Raw genomic sequence first — 20232 nt, forward strand, 5'->3', positions numbered from 1 at the left:
AACGGGTCACTAACACTCAAAAGTCATTCATCCCCTGGTTTGCCACCCTTAGAGATGGAATATTTTCTTAAAATTTAAATGGGACCATTCCTGAGGTACCTTCTTTCCAACAAAAAAGAATGATAAAAATCGGTTCGCAAATGCCTTAATAAGTTATCGCGTAACATACGTACAAAAAACATACCGACTGTCGAATTGAGAACCTCCTCGTTTTTTTGAAGACGAATAAAAATGAAATAGGCTTTATTTGACGTACAAAATGCATACATTTCAAACAAAACAAAAAGTTACAAACATAAATTCAAAGAAAAAAAGTTAATAATATAGTACCTATAAAGTTATTGTTTCGCTGTTGTTATACACCTAGTAACCGCGTAAGTTTCGAATATCTACCGGAATCTTATTCTATAATAACCTATTATATCTATTACCGCTTACCTTCTACAAGGGACTACATTGGCCTTTTAAATGAATTTGTGACTTTGTATAGAGAAGAGTTATTAAAGGTCTTATTAAGTAATTGAACGATAATGTTAGTTGCGATGAACACAGGAACTCATTACTGACGGCGGCCTTGCAGAAAGGAAACAAAGTTTAAAGTTTCTAGCAACGTTTGCCTTTTCCTAAACAGTGGACGATCGCACGCGATTCTATAAACAACAATACAAAGATACAAAATTATTTTCGGCGTGCCCACAATAGTGTATTTAGAATAATGGCTGACGAGAATAAGGACGCTGCAAGTGCAACTAGTGGTAGTAGTGAAGAGACTAGACAAGTGAATATTGACGAGATTATTAGTAAGATGCAAGACGCCCCGACTGAGGTTATCTGTGACGTAAATATTCTTTAGTTGCGTATATAAACACAAACAAAACAAAACACGGCACAAAAATAACACAATACGAGACATGACATGCACAATAGATAAGTCAAATTGTGGATTAGAGCGGCGTAAATGTGCAGTTCGATTGTCACATATTTTCACTACAACTTGTAGTCTTGTTTTTTTCCCAGGCTGCGTTAAAATTTTAAAATGACATCCTTGTTTTCAATATTGTGTAAAAAGTCATAATGACCCTGTTAAAAATAAACACCGCATGCGAAATGATTACGAAGAGGAAAAGTGTATTGCCAATCATAATCTCGTTGAACTCTTTTGTACCAATCATAAATATCAAAAATATTCTACGCAATTAAAAACGATAATTTATTAATATAAATTAAAATTCTGTAATGTGTATTTAGGAGTACAAGGCATAAATTATAGGAAACCTTTATCACGGATGTCCTTGTTAAATGACCATTGTGAGCAATTATCTGTGAAAGTCAATGACGAATGAGACAGGATAAAGAATAATTAGAAATTTGTTGGTGGGTCTAAAAATTACTAAAATATGTACCTATTTATTATTATCATCGAGTTCTTCGGTTTTCGCGATTGTTACACATAGGATCCACATAGAAAATAGAACATTTTTCTATGATTTAAATCGCATTAAACTTTGGTTTGTTTCAAAAAACAAATGTACGCGATTTATAGTCTCATTTCCTATATCTTAAAACCTATTTACTTAAAAATAAATTTGCCCTTTTCCTTTTAACAGTTACATTGAATTGAACATATCCAGCGTACCTATGAACAAAGTTTGCAAGTTTACTGGTGGTATTGTGTTCTATATTATTTTGAAATATCCCCTCTTCCACAGATCAAAGGTCTCGACGCAAACCGCTATGCGACGAAGAAAACAGTCGCTCAGGGCATGCTGGACATTGCCCTGCTCACATCCAATGCATCCCAACTGAAGTATGTGCTACAAGTCGGGCCGAAACACGAATTCTATATGCTTCTGGTGGTGCTCATTTCTATATCTATCGTTTTGCAGGTGAGCTTAATTGTTTGCTTATTTCACATTTAGGTTAGAGGTTAATCGATCGGAAAATGACGCGGTAGTAATGCTTTTGTTCGATCGAGACAGAGTAAAAACGAATAAAAAAAAATAACCTGGATCTGGCACTTTTTTTCTGTACAAGCTGAATGCATTGGATGTCTTCGACGTGCTGTAGGTACAGATCAAGTCTAATACTTTAACTTGAGAGTCTTAAAATGTGCGTACTAGCAAGTACTTAATTTTAAAAGTACGTACTTTTTTCCTACAACATAAAATACTCAATTGACATTGGCGTATACACGATGAACTCTTTCTGTACGTACTTTAAAATGTAAAAATATAATGATCTGTAGTTACAATTTACAAGTGATACATCACTCGTAAATTTGATGATTATTTGATACATCAAATAATATGTAAACTACAATATCTTACATATGCTTCAGATTTATGTATAGACCTATTAAAATATGCATTTGAGAATTGGCTGCTTATAAATTACATGACTCGCCAATCAAAATGGATGGTATATTCTACATTGGCTGTACTGCTCGAATAATTGCTTTTTAAGAGTAATTAACTGATATGATTTGAGTAAATAATGTCAAAGTACAGACTTCAGGTTTCTCAAATTAAAATGTAACATGCTAAGCTCGTTGGCGTTAGTTGTGCGAAATTTTTGGCCTGAAGTTAGCGCCAGTGATTTTCTATGAGAATTTCATGCGATGTAGATAGATTTAAACACGTTTATTCTTGATTTGTCTCATTTAAAAGAAAGGTTTTTAACTTCTGACATGCAGATTTCTCCACGACTTCATATTCTTGTTTGACTTGTTTGAAATTGATTTCAGAACAGGAGATTTTGAATTGGAATACGTATTTTTATACAAATAGTCTTAATTGTTTTGTGGTCTTACTTTTCTATTACCTACGAAGGTGGCGATGGGCTTCATTCTACTAACTCTAAATCTACTCCGAGACTGCAGATTCCACATACCACAGCACCGTGACTCTGCATTGAACGTTAACCGTGGCACCACGATAGTTGCCTTTGTTGTCACAGTTCTTAACGTACTAGTTTCTGCTTTTGATAGCTCACTTGCGAGATATCAGGACATTATAGATTGAATGTGAAGTGAAATATCATAGTATAATAAGACAAGTTGTGTAACGTCATAAAAACATACTTAGGCTTGTTTGTGTGCACGCCCGAAGCGCGCTGTGCACGGACGCACACATTCGCATAATCTCGCGGTGCATTCGAGTTGCATAGTGCGGGTTGTCACACATACCATTCAAAACTTATAATAGAATTGAAGCGTTCGCTCGGTGTTTAAGAAATAACGTCAAATAATAGACGTGTTTATTGTTGTGTTTTAGGTTGTTTAAACATGATATGTCTCAAATTCAGAATTGTTCAGCATTTCATAACCATATTCGCACAATCAAAACACCAATCCACGATACTGGCATAAAAATATCTATACGTATTGCATTTAACAAAGGTTATTTCAATAAAACACGAGAAAACTGAGATGAACATATCAATTTTTTCAAATTCTTATATAACCTGTAGGTACAACTAAATAATGTGACAACCCTACGCTCCGAGTGAATCTACACTTCACTGCGGGCGGGAATTGTACTTGTCTTATTTATACTACTTGTATCTTAGATATATTCAGTAATAAGGTTGTCATTTATATCTAGTAGTTTTTAATGAAATTGTAAAGAAATATGAAGTTTAACAGAATAGACATAGATAATAGTAGCTTGTTACTTGTTATATTTAAGGTTTTCCTGTCTAGGTCAATCAATACTTCATAGACCTTGGAAAACCTATCATTTCAAGCCTATCCAACAACTTTATTCAGGTTATGCCTGAATTTTTAATCGCTCTAAGTTGATACTTCGGAGAAGAAATGACGTAAAAGCCAAAAATGAGTTTTTGACGCAGTTAAGTTAAATTTTCGTAGTCTTTTGATGAAGTTAATACTTAATTTCGACGCACAAATAGAGAAACTACAAACCACACCCAAACTCACGAGAGTAAAAAATATAGGTCATACAAATATTTCTCTGCGTGGCAGTCCGGCATGGTAACCGTTCGGCCAAGGAGGCAGTTTAGTAATGTGTAGTCGAAGTACACTCGAGTCGAAATAGTGTTTCTCGAAATTAAGTACTCCTTTTGATCCGCCTACTCATAAATTTATTATACGCAAAAAATGGCTTCTTTATAAAAATATACTTAAATTAATAAAGATATGACCCAGATAAGTAATAAGTATTTGTTTTTCAAGTGTCTATAATTTTTTTTCTATACGCCATTTCTTCTCCGAAATATCGACGAAAAATGTACCTGCGTTTACTTGAATAAGTACTATGTTATTACATCGACTTCTACCATGTGGCAATGACCATATAGAAGAAGTCGTTGTGACAGTTGAAAGAATTGAAGTGGCTCTATATTATTGTAGTAAAATTATTGATTGCCTGTGCGGGCGATTGATATAGGAAACTTAGTACTTATCGTAGAGTTAACGACGACGTGGAGTTTAAAACATCCACTATTGCTCTGCCAGGCTTACTTGCGTCTTGTGAAGACCAGCCCGAGGTAATTCTACACTGCAGCAACTACTTTCAGAAACTCACTTTGTAGAATCGAACTCCTATACTATAACGGCGTGTTTACACAGAGCCGACTGTTGCCTTCGGCAAACTACTTCGTGTCGCCGACTGAGGCGCACTCGACTCATTTACATCGAGTCGAATGCCGCCTGTTGGGTAAAGGAATTCGGCTGACGAAGGCGATGCTGTCGATGCGCCGTTTACACAACAATCGACTGCTGCCTTCATAAATACAAGTTTACGCACAAAGATATAACAAATAGTTGGAAAAATTGAACAAAGTCATCGGGTAAGAGGTATTCCCCGGCCCCCTGTACGCGAATCGAAGTGATACGTTGAAACTTCTTAGGTCGATGGTCGCTTGCCGAAGGTGATCGAGTCACTTGACAGTGATGACACCCCCTCGTAGCATGGCTTCACATGATAGTCGCGACGCGCGCGATAAAATTGGAATAAGCGAGCGGTATCGGGTGTCTCAATCAGATCTAATTTAGATAACCAATAGCGCGTGCTTATTTCGCTACCATCAAGCTTAGCCATGCTACGGGGGCTGGTCGATTCGATCGACGTCGCGTCGGTAGCGAACAATGGGAAGTGACTGCCTATTCAACAAGTTTTAACGTATTGACGGCCGCGTCGCACCACGTTGAGCGTGCTGGGGCCCGGCGATACCTACATACCTAATCAGTATGTTGAACGTTTAGAGCGAATAGTTGTATTTCTGTCCGTAAACTTGAATTTATAATGAATTGATGATATCGGCAAAGGCGGCAGTCGACTCGGTGTAAACAGCGCCTCCTTTGGCAAGGCGAAGTAGTCTGATGAAAGCAGTCGACTTTGTATAAATACGCCATTACACCTCCGCCGCCGACGACTTTGCTAAATTAGGACTTACATGAATCAAAACCAAAATACAATGTAGGTTGCATATTGTTCAATAAATTTTATTGTTTTAGCTTCTCGTGGGCCTAATGTTCGTCATAATCGGAGGACTGGATCTGAACGACGACGATGATCGACCGTCTGCAGTTGTTCTTAACGACGTTATAGTGATATTCATATTTGTCATTTCTGTTATAAACATGGTTATTTCCGCATTTGGAATAGAATATTCAAACAATCCGTTGGTATTGGATAGGTTAAATTATATAAATAGCGAATATTTGAAAAAAGGAAATGCCACAGTCCAATAGTCTAGCTGGATCAGTAATTTTGGAATCGTATTATTAATTACTCAATCTGTTTCTCTTGGATGGTTTGAAATGATAGAGTTATAATTCCATATGGTACTGCCTACCTGTTCAAGTCACTTTAAAATCCCAGTCATATTTGAATGTTCTTTATATCTTTCGAGAAATCTTTAAAAAGTTAAAATAAAATGAAAGTTGGTTTGTCAATATTTCTCCGTTTTGAAACAAATTTTGTTCCCTTGAAATATTGCTTGATTATGTGTGCTTATAAGATAACAGAATCTTTGGTTAATTTCAAACTTGTGTATACGTCACAGAGGTTAAAGCGGGGTTGTAATAAGGGTATTTTTCCACTACTGGGAGTGGCCCCAATTTTAGTGTGGACTAAAGTTCATACAAATTTGATGAAGTATATTAATGTACAAGTGGGAGGTTGTACAAATATTGGACGTTTACATCGGACTAGCCAGCTGTCGGTTCTCAGATCATAGTAGAGAGAAGTCCTTTTGGTACAAGCTATAACTTTAAATTACAACAACACCTATGCACCCCTTGCGAACATAACTCTGGAACCAACTTTTGAAACAATAAAATATATAATAAAACGGATAGACCAAAATAGACCATCAATAATCAACAAACCGTAACACAGACCGATAATTTGTAAGGATGCATTTATTGTACGCTTATCGGAAGGTTATAATTATGTTCATATCTTTTATTAAGTACTTAGTAGATAGAATTATAAGTCCTTAATCGATAAAGTGGTCGAGGATACGCCGTTATGGATTATTAAGGATACACTAATACAAACTTGCTGGAAGGAAATGGGAGGCAATTGAGAAATTAATCTTAACATATAAATATCGATTTCTTTTGTATTATATTAGGTATTTAATTATAATCCTAACAAAAAACAAATTTAGAATCATCTCTGAGTCCTCGCATACAGGTTTTGGACAACAATTATAGTGTAGTTATTAAAATCATTATTACTTAGGTACTATTAATCTTCCATTTCCATCACGCAGGCGAGCGCAGGAGTTTTGGCTCTTATCATTTCCTATATGGACGGAAAACACAACGAGAAACAAAAGAAGATTTCCGACTGGCTGTACCACACCTCGGTCGGTCTCATGACGGGCGTGGTCTTCTGTGACGTTATTAAAATGACTTTTGGACTCGATCCCGCTTTATCAGAACAAGACTTTTTGGGGAATAGAAACTCTAGTATTTTTAATTTCTTTAGTTGGAAGACCTAATTTGTAGGCAAAAGTATAAAAGAATTTTGTAATTTAATAAAATGGTAGACAATTACCTATCCCATTGTTTAGTATCGATTATAGTAACATTATCGAAGGCACTGACTGCAACTATAGGCATTAAAACCTGTTAGAGTCGGAGAGTTTCTGCTGTTCTTAGCTCCGAACTGTAATAAGTAGTATTCACAATACAGCCTCTGTTACTTGAAATTGCGTTTGTGACAAAGCTCAAAAAGCTAGAGAATAATGTTGAAAGCAATGAAATTAAAAAAAAATTACCTTTTTCTTGCGGTAAAAACCTACATTCCTAATCCACCTAAGAAAAAAATTCCTGAAATTATATCTATTTGCCAAGTTTTATTGAAATCGATAACCGGAAAATGCGTGAAATCTGATTCATCCCCTATACGAGGTGGAATATTTTCTTCAAATTTTAATGGAACCAATTTTGAGGTACCTTCTTTTCAACAAAAAAGAATCATCAAATCGGTTTACAAATGCCGCTTAGTTATCGCGTAACACATAAAAAAAGTCTAATTGAGAACCTCTTCCTTTTATTGAAATCGTTTAAAAAATAAAAATAGTGACAAATCACCATTTATGATTTATCGCGATTAAAGTTTTTGAAAAGATGTCACATGCGCCCTTTCAACTAACCTGTCCTACCTACCCTACCTACTACCTACAACCTACAACCTACAGTCCTCCTTGTCAAGTATTTAGGTAACTTTCGAGATATTGGCACCCGATTTTTTTTTTGTAAAATGTCAATTACTTACACTGATTTTGCATAACAGTAAAACTAAAACCAAATCAGATATTAAAAAAAATGATTAGAGGGGGTTGTAGATTGATTTTGTTTTGCTTTTCTTACTTATCTTTTAGATATGCGGAAATTGAAAATATGAGTGGCTAGGGTGTTTAAAAAATTAAATTAATTTGGATGAAATTAAATTGGATTGAATTGAATTAAATTGAATTGAATTGTTTTGAATTGAATTAAATTGGTTTTGTTTTGGGTTTTACGAGTGGCGTCTCTGTTCTATAGGGTCCTGGCAGTATACCAACGTCGCGGGTAGCCGCGTCTTTTATGCTGAGTGAGTGCCTTTTCACTGCCATGACTTCCAAGGGAGATACTAGTAGAATATATTACTATGTTACGTCTAAGTTAATGTCTGTGTTATGTGTCTGTGTATGTATTTGTCAAGGTGGTGAATAAAGATTTTATATGTCTGGATCTCGTTTAGCTGTTTCCAGATATGTTAATAACTCAATTTCGCTAAAAATGTTGATTAGGTTAGTGATAAGGAGGCAGAATAGATCAGGTTAAGGTCGAATTGATGAGGGGCTGCAAACAACATGTTCGACTCTGGAAATAAACACATAAGTCGTCCTACAGTGTATTTTTAAATACAAGTAATTACCTACATGGAGTTGTCTCTATAAGTAACAAAGCAAGGTTGTTATCTTACTTAGGATGCAATTTAATTGTGTGAAAATCTGGTCGTCTAAAGAATATAACGTCTAAGATAAGTCTCTGTCACGTGGGTAAAATTAATTGGCCTAAGCTTAAACAATGTTTGTTTGATCGAAAACTACTAAGCTATTTTGAAATTTGTATACTAAACGTCATTACCATGAGTCATTCCAATTTATAAAACCGGGAGAAACTTTTATTCAGTGATAATAATATTTTTGTATTCTGCCCTTTAAGAATAAAAATGCAAGATGACTCAATTTATGTGTCCGGAAGTATATTTATATAAGACACGACATGAAAACCAATGGATACTTAAAGTATACCTAGCCACAAAATTTTATGATACATGTGTAGAATTTACATTATTTTAGTTAGCACTATACTTAAACTTAGACTGTGTATATATTAATAGGTAGGTATGATCATAGATATTTCCTATATTTATCGGTATGATAATTAGGTAATCACCACAATTGTTTTTAATTACTTTTTCTCTTTAATTTAGCATTACTTCTATGTTTCTTTTCTTTCTTAAACTACACACATCAAAAGTGTCTAGGGATCAAGTGAATATTTTTGAAATAAAAATTATTTAAGCAATGTTTACCAAATCCAGTCTTCCAGGACGACTTCTTACTGTAATGCTTATGTTTTATTTAACCGCTTACCCCTATATTCAATAAAAATAAACTAAAATGGATGTTTTTGCAAATTGTGGGAAAAAAACTCAAATTAACGGCGTCAATTAAATGACAAAAAAATGGCGAAAATGATGATTTTGCTCATTTTTATTGTAAAGATAAGAAAATTAATAATCTGTATTTACAACATTAACACGAATCACACAATTACAGCGATTTGGCATGCTTAAGATGAGTTCATCAAAATCACTTTGAGGAATGGCCGCCCATGTGTTTTGTAACAAATCAAAATATTGTTGTAGAGTATGTACGGTATGCATACTCGGCACAGCTCTTCTTTGAAGCATATCCCATGCGTGCACAATTGGATTGAGGTCTGACGATTGAGCAGGCCACGGCAGAACGTTGATACGAGCTTCGGCAAGAATGCGTGTTACGACTCTAGCCGTGTGTGGACGTGCGTTGTCATGCATTAGTTGAAATGAATCACCAAACTGGCCTCGCAACGGGATGATAACATCTGAAACAATCCTCTCTGCGTAAACTTGAGCATTGAGGTTACCCCTGATCCAAATGAGATCGGTTCTTCCGCCGATCCAAATACCGGCCCATATCATTATTGTTCCCCCACCATATGGATGAACTTCCTGACAATATCTCAAACGTTCATGACGTCCAGATGTTCTCCAAACTCGAGTACGTCTTGTATCCAGTCTCATACCGAAGCGGGATTCATCCGAAAAGCACACATAGCGCCAGTCTTCTTCCTCCCAGTTTCTGTGTTCGCGAGCCCATCGTAAACGGGTCCTGCGATTGCAGGGTGCAATAGGTGGAACTCTGAGCGGCCTTCGGGATCGCAGACCCACTTCACGTAAACGATTTCGGATTGTTTGATCGCTTATTAGCAAGCCTGAGGAGCTGTGGAGCCTCGTAACCAACATCATGGCGGTCATGGTACGATTCCGTCGAGCAGTATTTTGGGTATACCGGTCCTGTCTGCGAGTCGTGATGCGAGATCGTCCTCCATGTCGCTCGGCCACGCTGCCCGTCATGCGATAGCGCGTCCAGAGGCGACTTATGACGCTCTGTGTAGTGTTAAGAGTGAAAGCCACAGCACGTTGCCTGGAACCAGCTTCCAACATTCCGACGGCTCGCATCATCACTTCTCGGGTTAAATGATGTCGTCTCTCCATAATAATGTAAATTGTTTCGGTTCCGATGCAGATATTGTAATGATTTTGTCAAAACGCTATAACTCATTTTTATACAAAACCACATTGACAATCGATTTTCTTCTTATTATCGAATTTTAAACAATATTCCTTATTTTAAATGTTAAAACTCACTAAAAAGTATCAATAGCGATACAAAAAAGTTAATATAATTAACCCTAATTGCAGCAATACTCTTAAACGTACTTGATCCCTAGACACTTTTGATGTGTGTATTTAGTTCTTTTTTTGCCTTGGCACTTCACGTTACATACCTTTTATTTGTATCGTATTGTAATTTATTTTTTTTATTGATTTTGTTTTGCTTTTTTACCTAGGTAATCTCAGCTATAGTCGCACTAGTGTTGTGCTGCATCTTCAACATCAACCGTCAAAATGATCAACGCCGCGCCGAGGTCTTGAACGACGTCAGTCTGGCTTTCAAAGTTGTCAGCATCACAGTCAACATTATCATTGGAGTTTTCTTTTCTATACAGATTGATAATTTTCCTGCTCTTACACAGGCTTAGTATCTATCAATGCACTTTTCTATAAAGCTTTAGATTGGTAAATTTAAAATGATTAGCATAGGACCACGTCCGAAGAATAATATTACTGGTGTTAAAAACTGTAATAAAGTTATTCAAAAGTGCTTGTAAATTTGAAATTCCAGAAATAAACATCAATGTTCTGAGAAGATTTATAGCCAGCTATATGCCTCGATTACTCAGCCTGTTGCTGATTCTAAAGATTCTAAAGCCAAGCTCACCCGGCACTATACGGAGGATATCCCGGACATCAGTCTTTACGAAATTAGAATGGCTCTGAAACAGCTAAAAAACAACAAGGCACCGGGTGAAGACGGAATTACACCCGAGCTCTGAAAGCGGGTGGAACACCGATACTAAGAGTCCTTCAAAGGCTCTTTAATTCAGTCTTGCTCGAAGATTCTACGCCAGAAGCGTGGAATAGAAGCGTGGTGATATTCTTCTTCAAAAAGGGAGATAACATCCTATTGAAGAATTACACGCCCATCTCGCTTCTAAGCCACATTTATAAGCTGTTTTCACTGTCATCACGAACCGTCTCGCGCGCAGATTCGATGACTTCCAGCCCCCCGAACAAGCCGATTTCCGGAAGAGCTTCAGTACCATAGACCACATCCACACGCTGCGGCAGGTTATACAGAAGACCGAGGAGTATAACCTGCCATTATGGACTACGAGAAAGCCTTTGATTCGATAGAGATTTGGGCGGTGCTACAGTCTCTACAACGGTGCCACATTGACTATCGATATATCGAAGTGTTGAAGTATTTGTACTGAAACGCCACTATGTCAGTTCGACTCCAGGACCAGTGCACAAGGTCTATCCAATTGCAAAGAGGAGTGCGACAGGGAGACGTCATTTCTCCGAAACTGTTCACCACTGAATTGGAATATGCCTTCAAGTTACTGAACTGGAAAGGACTCGGCATCAACATCAATGGAGAGTACATCACCCACCTTCGATTTGCAGACTATACCGTGGTCATGTCAGAATCGTTGGAAGAGCTTGGCATCGTGCTCGGTGACCTCAATAGAGTTTCTCAGCAGGTGGGTCTAAAAATGAACGTGGACAAAACGAAACTTATGCTGAATGTCGTACCCACCCATGTAACAGTGGGAACCTCTACTCTCGAAGTTGTTGACGAGTACGTCTACCTCGGACAAGCTGTCCAATTAGGAAGGGTCAACTTCGAGAAAGAGGTCAATCGTCGAATCCGATTCGGTTGGGCAGCTTTCGGGTAGCTCCGGGACGTCGTCCGCAATACCGCAGTCCTTGAAGACAAAAGTCTTCCTACGGTTCTGAGACGTGGTCACTTACTATGGGCCTCATAAAAAAGCTCAAAATCACTGAACGAGCTATGGAGCGAGCAATACTCGACATTTCTCTACGTGATCGTATCAGAATGATCGTATGAGGAGATCCGTAGAAGAACGAAAGTCACCGACATAGCTCGAAGGATTAGCAAGTTAAAGTGGCAGTGGGCAGGGTACATAGCTCGTAGAAGTGACGGCCGTTAGGGCAGAAAGGTTCTTGAATGGAGACCACGAACCGGAAGGCGTTTAGTGGGACCGTCCGTCCATCTAGTAGGGGGCCCCTACTAGATGGACGGATGACCTGGTAAGGGCGGCGGGTAACCAATGGATATCTTCCGGTTATTTTAACTTTTTTGTAAATTAATTAAAGGAAACTGGTAGGACAATTAATAAATACTTAGTGACCAATTAGTATATAATCATTATAACTATTAACAGTACATCCTATGATATTTACTTAAATTACATTCGCTCTGTACACCTGTATCTTGAACCTACTGATTGAAACTATCATTTTCATACGTACGTAAGGATGACAAATTTAGGTTTCTATAAAAGGGCATACGATAGACTTATTAACGTTATACTTACTTTAAGCCTTAGGTAAATAGGCAAAGTGTAAAATTGTGATCAATGATATTATGAGACGAATCTTTTTTTTAAGTAACTATAATAACTATAAATAGCTTGTATTTCACTTATTTATAAATAAAGTATGTAACTTATTCTAAGTCTTTTTATTATCCTACCTACAAATATATAATTCACAATATTAGAGATAATTATACAATAGACGATTGATAATTGCTAAGTAAAAACTCCACTCTAGTAGATGTTAATAGTTTACCTTGTTTTGAAGAATCATTATTAGTGCCGATTAAATGGTATTTTATCACGAAACGAGTGTTCCGTGTAGTGTCAAAATGTGTTTATTAATAGCAAAGCGAACGCTTTCGAAAATAAAATCAGAAAGAGAAGCTTCTTCTTACGTGTTAGCTTTATCTCGTTCTCGTATAACGTTTGAACGTTTCCTGTCATTTGCTAAGTGAAAGGTTTATTCACAGGGTATTATTTCGGAAACCGCAAAAACTTCGATCAATAATACTTGTTGATTGAAGTGCTTCAACTATCTTACTCAGTGTTTGGACGTCTTCCTGAGCTATATAAAGTTTCATAGAGTCTGTGTCATTAATTACGAGGTAGTTTATTGAGGTGGCTGAAACTCGTGAAACCGCAGATTTCGCGGAGGGTCAATAAAAAGAACGTCGAGGTTACGAATAATCGTACTGCCTCAAAACACTGAGATAACAAGTTTGCGTTCTACTTCGCCCTCGAATATTGTCTTCAGTTAGCTGTTCACCGCGTAGGTAATAAGACGTCATGGCTAGCGGAAGGATCGTTGTTTACGGAGGCCGAGGTGCGCTGGGAGCGGCTTGTGTCAACCATTTCAAGTCTGCAAACTGGTGGGTCGCGAACGTGGATCTTAACCCTAACGAGAATGCTGATGTGAACATAACAGTGCCGAAAGACGGTTCGTGGATACAACAAGAGCAACATGTGGTGAACGAGCTCGGCATCGCGCTCCAAGGCCAGAAAGTGAACGCGGTTATTTGCGTAGCCGGAGGCTGGGCTGGCGGAAACGCCGCTCAGGACCTCAGCAAACAAGCAGAATTAATGTGGAGACAATCTGTTTGGAGTTCCACTATTGCAGCTACCCTTGCAGCTACATACCTATCTCCAGGTGGTTTGATTGCTCTAACTGGAGCCAAAGCTGCATTAGAAGCTACCCCTGGCATGATTGGTTATGGTCTTGCCAAGGCTGCTGTTCATCAATTAACAAAGTCTCTTGGTGCCAAAGATTCGGGACTTCCAGAAAATTCTTTAGCAGTTGCTATCATGCCAGTAACATTAGATACAGAGATGAACAGAAAATGGATGCCAAAAGCAGACTTTAGCTCATGGACGCCACTGCCCTTCGTGGCTCAATTGTTCGACAAGTGGATCAAGGGTTCTGAACGCCCAGCCAGCGGCAGCTTAGTTGCGCTTGTCACTAAAAACAATGTCACTGAATTAATTGTCCAATAAATGACAATTTTAATCATCTGAGATCATGATATTGAATGTTAATAGATGTCTATTTAAAAATATTTAATATATTTTTTTAGAAATGCTGTCCATTTATATTAATTTGCATAGTAATTTTGTTGGCTTGTAAAGTGAATGATTATTGATAAGAAAATAATAATATCAGACAATAAGGGAACAATCTCATAATTTAAGAACAAATGTTTACGTAATCCACTATGATGTATGTGATATATGAAAAAATAAATGAATAAAAGTTTCAAACATTTATTTGTTTTTATCTCCTGAGTTAACCTGTATTGTAGATAACATAGTTCAACATTGATAGACATGCATACTAGTAGGTAAAGTCTAAGCTCCAGAACTTTGACTTTTTCGGGTGGGGGATAGTGTTTTTTTGTTGATGTAGTACTTTATACATTCATCACTTTATTACTGATTTAGTGAAGGTTACAGCAGTGACATACTATTTTTAAATTATCTGATATTTTTTCTTATAAATATGTTCGTTTTGATATCAGTACGTCGTAACAATACTTCACCAATTAAAAGTTTGTCTTATGTATTCACACGCAAGGTTAATACTTGAATTGCCGATTCACCAGATTTAAAAGTATGTCAATAATACTGCCCTCTCGTCATAACTACGCATTTCTATTTAATTTGTAATAAAAAATGACAATTAGCGCTAATTTTATTTAACGATAAAACTGAAACTAAATTAGTTATAAAAAAATCGATTAGAGATCCCAGACATGTTAATAACCATTTCGCTAAAAATGTCAATTACGTTATTTATATGATAAGAAGGGCAGAATAAAAACATTCGCTTGTTTTTTCGTTAAACTGGAACAATTCCGAAGCTTCGATTTTAAGAATAGTACTGTACACTACAACATTATAGACATTTTATAAGAAATACTTTCTTTTTATTTTACAAGGTACATACAAAACACAGTTTTTTCACGTAAAGTGCAATGAATTCTGTAATTTTGAATAAGATTTCTGATTATTATTTGTTAAGCCATGTATCAGAAATAATCAAATAAACTTGCTATCACATTAGTCAGCGAAAGTCTAAGATTTGCGCAAGTAACGTTTGTACATTTTTCAACATTACTAGTTGTATTGTAATAGTGTTAACGAATCAATAAGCTATTTTAAACGACAAAAATAAAATAACATACAATAATTATTAACATAAAGTGGTTTCCCCATGAGCAATTTCGCTAAGGAAAATCACCTGCGGTTTAATAATTTTCGAAGAATCTATCAGTCGAGCTTAATAACTATAGACTATAAACATTTGGTTGTTCTTTGTATTACTTATTGATAAGTTATTATTATTATAGACACGAAAAGTGGACGAGGATATGACGACATTTTTAACTTAAAGTAAGTACAATTCGGTCGATTCTTTGGTTTAAAATTTTAAGTTTTACTCTAATTCTAACTTAATACTTCCCAACAGCGGTCGTATTTCTGAAGGTACAGCAATGGTCACTGCGTTAGCAGTAAATGTTTCTTCCTGTTGAGGTTGTGGTTGTCCCTGTAAAGCCTGTATTCTCTGTTCTTTTAGAACCCTTTGTATAATTTCTTGACTTTCTAAAGCGTAAATCAATGGCAAAGACTTTAATTGTAAAGCAACGTTTCTTCCAAATGCATCGAACTCATCTTCTTCAATAACTTTTGGCGAATTTCGTACAGTTTCTACGTTCGTAGGAAACGGTGGAAGCGAATGATGACTCACGTGGTGTGTCTCCTGGAGTATAGGACGATGCTGCCCATTCGTTACTTCTGTAAGATTAACGACGGGTTCCATAATGTTATGATGGAAATCAGTCACATTGTCAGAACTGTAATTGTTCGAAATACTTTCTACTTCTGGAAGCCTGGTAATTGTTATGCTCTCATTTTCTGGTACCTTAGTGATTGTGATACTATTGCTATCTGATTGCGTCGACACCTGTAAAGGCGAATTATAAGGATTTAAAAATGTAATAAATATTTATTAAATATAATACTTATTAAAGTCGTAAAATATTTATTACTTATTCTAAATGTTTCGCTACCTCGAATTTCGATGGGCTTTGCTAAGACGTTTGCCGGCTAATGCGCATGTGCAAAAACATAATCATACGTATGCTTACCATACTCGTAGGTTCGCAGCGCACATGGCTCGTTTCTTCCGACTGCTTCAGGAACATCATTGACTCGTACCACTGCAGCCTGGGAAAATAATTACTCCCCATTATTTTAGCCTCTTCAATTTTCTTATTTTCATTTATAAAAGTGTTCCTTAGCGACCTGATTTTCTCTCTCACAGCTTTCACGGTCATGTGTACGTTTAAGGTTCTGGCCATTTCATATATTAGGTTGCTGTAAGCTACATCGCGAGCTTCTTTGTTTTTGTATAGTCCATGCTTGATGTTCCAAAGACACTGGTGTCGTTTGTATACTTCGATGAACTTGGCTGTTGTTTTATTAGTCCATTTGTCGGTCATTTTTGAGTGGAAACGTATTAAATGAAGGATACATTGGTATGCAGCTATGCAAGCTGAGTAATTGTAAGGACGCGTTGCGCGCAACTGGCGTGGAGTGAGAGTGGCGCAGGTTGGCAACTTGCACGCAAGCGAATTATTGCCCCGCGTGCGTTGACTTGCGCGCGCCGTGACGTCGCGCAAATACGTCATCGAGATGCAATAAATTGCAATATGGACTGTGTTCAGTCAGATCAATACGTATTTAAAATTACCATAATGTTTAAATTAATATTAACAACATTGTATGGAGAAATCTATATTTAATTATAATTCATAAATCCTTCTCGTATAATGTAGAATGTCAATGCGTAAACGAAGTTTTGTGATTTTCGACGATGGATGTGTGTCATGATATTTTTCCAACTCGTGCCTACACAAGATTTAATGGACGCGAGGGCGTGATTTTGCACTAATCGATTTTATTACTTCGTGCGAACTTCGGCCCTCTTCGGAACTCTTTCTAGGAATGATAGCTGCCCTAGATTTGCAAATAGTGCTATGTATACTTAAGAGTTAAGTTACAATACGTTGTAACTTAACTTTCAATTGTTTTTAACGAAGAATCTAAAATTTTCTGATGCTCGTCCACAAATAATTCAAATTTCTCCTTAACTTATTGGGGTAAGGTTGATTTTAATTAGATGTTCTTTTTGGACTTATAGAAAGCTCAAATCAGTGACCATCAGATTGACGTGAGTGTACGTAACATTAATTTTCAATAAAAATACGAGAACGCTTCAAAAATGTCTGGGTTTCCGTTGTTTGTTATTAATTAATAAACAAAAAAGTGAAACCGTCAGTTCTCTTTATCGATTTCGTCGCCAGTCGCAAAAAGAGGGAGAACGCATAACACTGGTGTCAAGTTGACTTACATGACGAGGGGTGGGGTTGTTATACAATTTTACAATCTACTACGAAGTCAATATGGTACATATAGGATTTAAAATTATGTAACAAATACGTTAAATCGCCTGCTATAGCTTTCTACCGCTCCTCGTCATGGTGACACTTTTTTGGTCTTATTGTAATTCAGCTGAATCTATCTATAATAATGAAGTTAAGCGTCTAGACTACTTTCACTTTTGGCCAAATCATAAAGTGGTATGGTCACGTTCCTGTTAAAAGTAATCTACCAAACACGTTAATGTGGTATGATCGTAACTGTTTATTTACTAAGTAAATAACTTTTTGGGATTTATTATTTTTATACGAAAGGTTAGAGCAGAAATAGGTAAAGCAATAAAGCTCAAACAGTTATATGTTTCTCTTTCTCAGTAATTTTCAGGCAAGTTTTTTGTGCTCAATTTTGGTGACAATTTTTATTATTTAATGACGCTAATATATCAACGTGAAATATTCAAGAACATTTCAGGTTACCACACTCGAATATTAAATAATACTTCATGTTGATATTCTATAAGTATTTAAATAAAAATAAATTGTCTCCAAAATTGAGTACAAAAAAACTTACCTAAAATTACCCTCCTACAAATTAAACCTAAAACCCAAAAAGTGTTTCTCCTTACGATTTCAACATTTTATTTAAATTTTAATATTTTAGTCAAAACGCTTTTTATGAGAACCGTTTGAAAGACTCGATGTATTCGATTATGCTCATTTCATCATCATCTTTATGGTAATTGAAAAGTGTAAAGCGTGTGTTATATCTCAAGTGCTATTAAAGTTATATATTGCCAGTGTAATATTTTTTCTTTCCTATATCTTTCGTAACAGTGAGTACCTACTTTCTGGAACGATACGTAAATAATAGAAATTGAACAAAATAATTTTCGATTTTCATAACGGTGCATAATGTCTTTAAATGAGTTTGCTATTAAATTTTACACAGGCGTCTTATTGAAGAACTTTAAAGGACTTGTGTCTGCAGCTTAAATTGACAGCAGCCAATACGAACATTGGTGACAAATGTCAGGACCAATGCTATTATTTCAGGGTCAAAGACTGGTAGACCTTAAATCATCAGACTGGTGTAGGACCAGGGCTGCTTCCACTTGCGTCTGCTCTAGAGGTGGGTGATAAATAATGTCACGATGAAAAAAACACAGTGATCAGCCGTCAAATACGTGACTTTTTACGAAGGAGCGATGTTCCAAAATCACATAGGTTGTTTCTCCGTTCCACTATGTCTCCATCGCTCACGTCACTACATATTTTACAAACAAAATCATGGTCGATCTCCGTTCTATAGAGACTGGGACTGCGCAATTCTTTGTAGTTTGTTTTTATGTTTAAATTCGAATTATGAACCAAGATATAACTACATCAGTGTAAATATTGTAAATACAAAATTGATTAAAAATAATAAACATGCCATGGTCTTATTAACGAATAATGCGACAAGACTGTAAAACCATGAAGGTTATTGCGGATTAGTTTTCTAAATGAAATCAAACGTTACATTAAAGTGAGTATAAGACTATTAGACGGTAGCCGCTTGCCAAAACCGTTTATCGTGATTGAAGCGACAGGCGTGACAAAATCAGGGTGATTTGTTACAGTGATTTTTTTGTAACTGATACGGTAGTCACGGTGATAGAAATGTAACACTTTTCCTCATGTCTAGTGTGCTCTGAGCTATTAGCATGCAATATTATCCTGTGACTCCGCGATGACGATGCTTCTTGTGATTGGTCGACCAACGATTTTGCTTAGGGTTGTCGTTTAACATTCCAATAGCACATAACTCTACCTTCTATCTTCTACTTTGGTTCGCGCAGAACAGATGTTTGGATTACTTTCAAAAAACGAACACCAAAGTTTGTCATCAATTGACCATGCGACTTCTTCCCTCCAAGGCCTGCAAAGTAAGTATGAAAATCCATTACTGTCTTCTTCTCTACTTTTAAATCTACCTACTAATAATGAACTATGCGAACAGGCAAAAGAAAAACTCATACAGCCAACTGCCCAGTGTTCGTAACTGCGAGAATTAACAATACCTACCTGTAAGTACTGGTTACATAAAAAAAAGAAAATGGCGGAAACACTAAAATTTAAAGTAACGTGTTTTGGTATTCTTTTGCTTTTTCGTCTTTTATGTATTTTGGTCGCGAAAATGAATGCTAGTGAGAAGAGCGATAATGAAAATACAGTAATAGATACACATTAAAACACATCATCAGAAGTTCAGCGGAATATTATTAATGTGCCTGGAAAAACAATACCATTTTCTTTTAGCAATTGTCGTAACACGTCAAATATTACTTTTAATATTTTTTTTTACTATTATACATCTTCCTCTCTTTAGTCTTTTATTATTTCCTTGACTTAGCAACAGATTGCTTGCTCATATTAATATAATAATATCAATTCAATAAAAATTTAATTAATACAGTGAATAGCGACATCTTTTGCCAGGACTGGTAGCTGCAAAGGTACTAACTGGGTGATAAATCTTTCATAGATTTCTCATAGATG

At 36.3% G+C, this 20232-nt stretch overlaps 3 protein-coding genes across 7 annotated transcripts; 2 read left to right on the forward strand and 1 right to left on the reverse strand.

Moving 5' to 3' along the window:
* The first annotated feature begins 648 nt into the window (after positions 1-648).
* Positions 649-10866, forward strand: LOC113230676 (ninjurin-2-like). Of its 4 annotated transcripts, none has more exons than XM_026464711.1 (3): positions 649-826; positions 1710-1886; positions 5477-5816. In XM_026464711.1, exons 1-3 carry the CDS (start codon positions 716-718, stop codon positions 5711-5713), a joined length of 525 nt encoding a protein of 174 aa, XP_026320496.1. In that variant the 5' UTR covers positions 649-715; the 3' UTR covers positions 5714-5816. The 4 variants fall into 4 exon arrangements, with proteins under 4 accessions (XP_026320496.1, XP_026320494.1, XP_026320495.1 ...); XM_026464709.1 differs by having other exon boundaries at positions 654-838; positions 5477-5728; XM_026464710.1 differs by lacking the exon at positions 5477-5816 and adding an exon at positions 6742-7123 and having other exon boundaries at positions 655-838.
* A 2389-nt stretch (positions 10867-13255) lies between these two features.
* LOC113230963 (dihydropteridine reductase) lies at positions 13256-14472 on the forward strand. Its single transcript, XM_026465078.1, has one exon. The coding sequence runs from the start codon at positions 13547-13549 to the stop codon at positions 14249-14251; it is 705 nt and encodes a 234-aa protein (XP_026320863.1). The 5' UTR covers positions 13256-13546; the 3' UTR covers positions 14252-14472.
* Positions 14473-15260: 788 nt separating this feature from the next.
* Positions 15261-16853, reverse strand: LOC113231061. 2 transcript variants are annotated; one of them, XM_026465225.1, is made up of 3 exons: positions 16559-16853; positions 16402-16480; positions 15263-16217 (listed from the first exon to the last, which is right to left on the reverse strand). In XM_026465225.1, the coding sequence occupies exons 1-3, from the start codon at positions 16753-16755 to the stop codon at positions 15690-15692; spliced, it is 804 nt and encodes a 267-aa protein (XP_026321010.1). In that variant the 5' UTR covers positions 16756-16853; the 3' UTR covers positions 15263-15689. The 2 variants fall into 2 exon arrangements, with proteins under 2 accessions (XP_026321009.1, XP_026321010.1); XM_026465224.1 differs by having other exon boundaries at positions 15261-16217; positions 16402-16853.
* Between the last annotated feature and the right edge of the window lie 3379 nt (positions 16854-20232).

This window comes from Hyposmocoma kahamanoa, unplaced genomic scaffold (genome assembly GCF_003589595.1).
Source record: "Hyposmocoma kahamanoa isolate Upper Pololo Valley unplaced genomic scaffold, ASM358959v1 64, whole genome shotgun sequence".
Lineage (NCBI taxonomy): Eukaryota > Metazoa > Arthropoda > Insecta > Lepidoptera > Cosmopterigidae > Hyposmocoma > Hyposmocoma kahamanoa.

Excerpts from the sequence above, each read along its gene's own strand:
- LOC113230676 (XM_026464709.1), top strand. The coding sequence starts at position 716 with ATGGCTGACGAGAATAAGGACGCTGCAAGTGCAACTAGTGGTAGTAGT. Across the intron at positions 839-1,709 it reads CGACTGAGGTTATCTGTGAC|ATCAAAGGTCTCGACGCAAA; the intron begins GTAAATATTCTT and ends CCTCTTCCACAG. Across the intron at positions 1,887-5,476 it reads CTATATCTATCGTTTTGCAG|CTTCTCGTGGGCCTAATGTT; the intron begins GTGAGCTTAATT and ends TTATTGTTTTAG.
- LOC113230963 (XM_026465078.1), top strand. The coding sequence starts at position 13,547 with ATGGCTAGCGGAAGGATCGTTGTTTACGGAGGCCGAGGTGCGCTGGGA.
- LOC113231061 (XM_026465224.1), bottom strand. The coding sequence starts at position 16,755 with ATGACCGACAAATGGACTAATAAAACAACAGCCAAGTTCATCGAAGTA. Across the intron at positions 16,218-16,401 it reads GCTGCGAACCTACGAGTATG|GTGTCGACGCAATCAGATAG; the intron begins GTAAGCATACGT and ends TCGCCTTTACAG.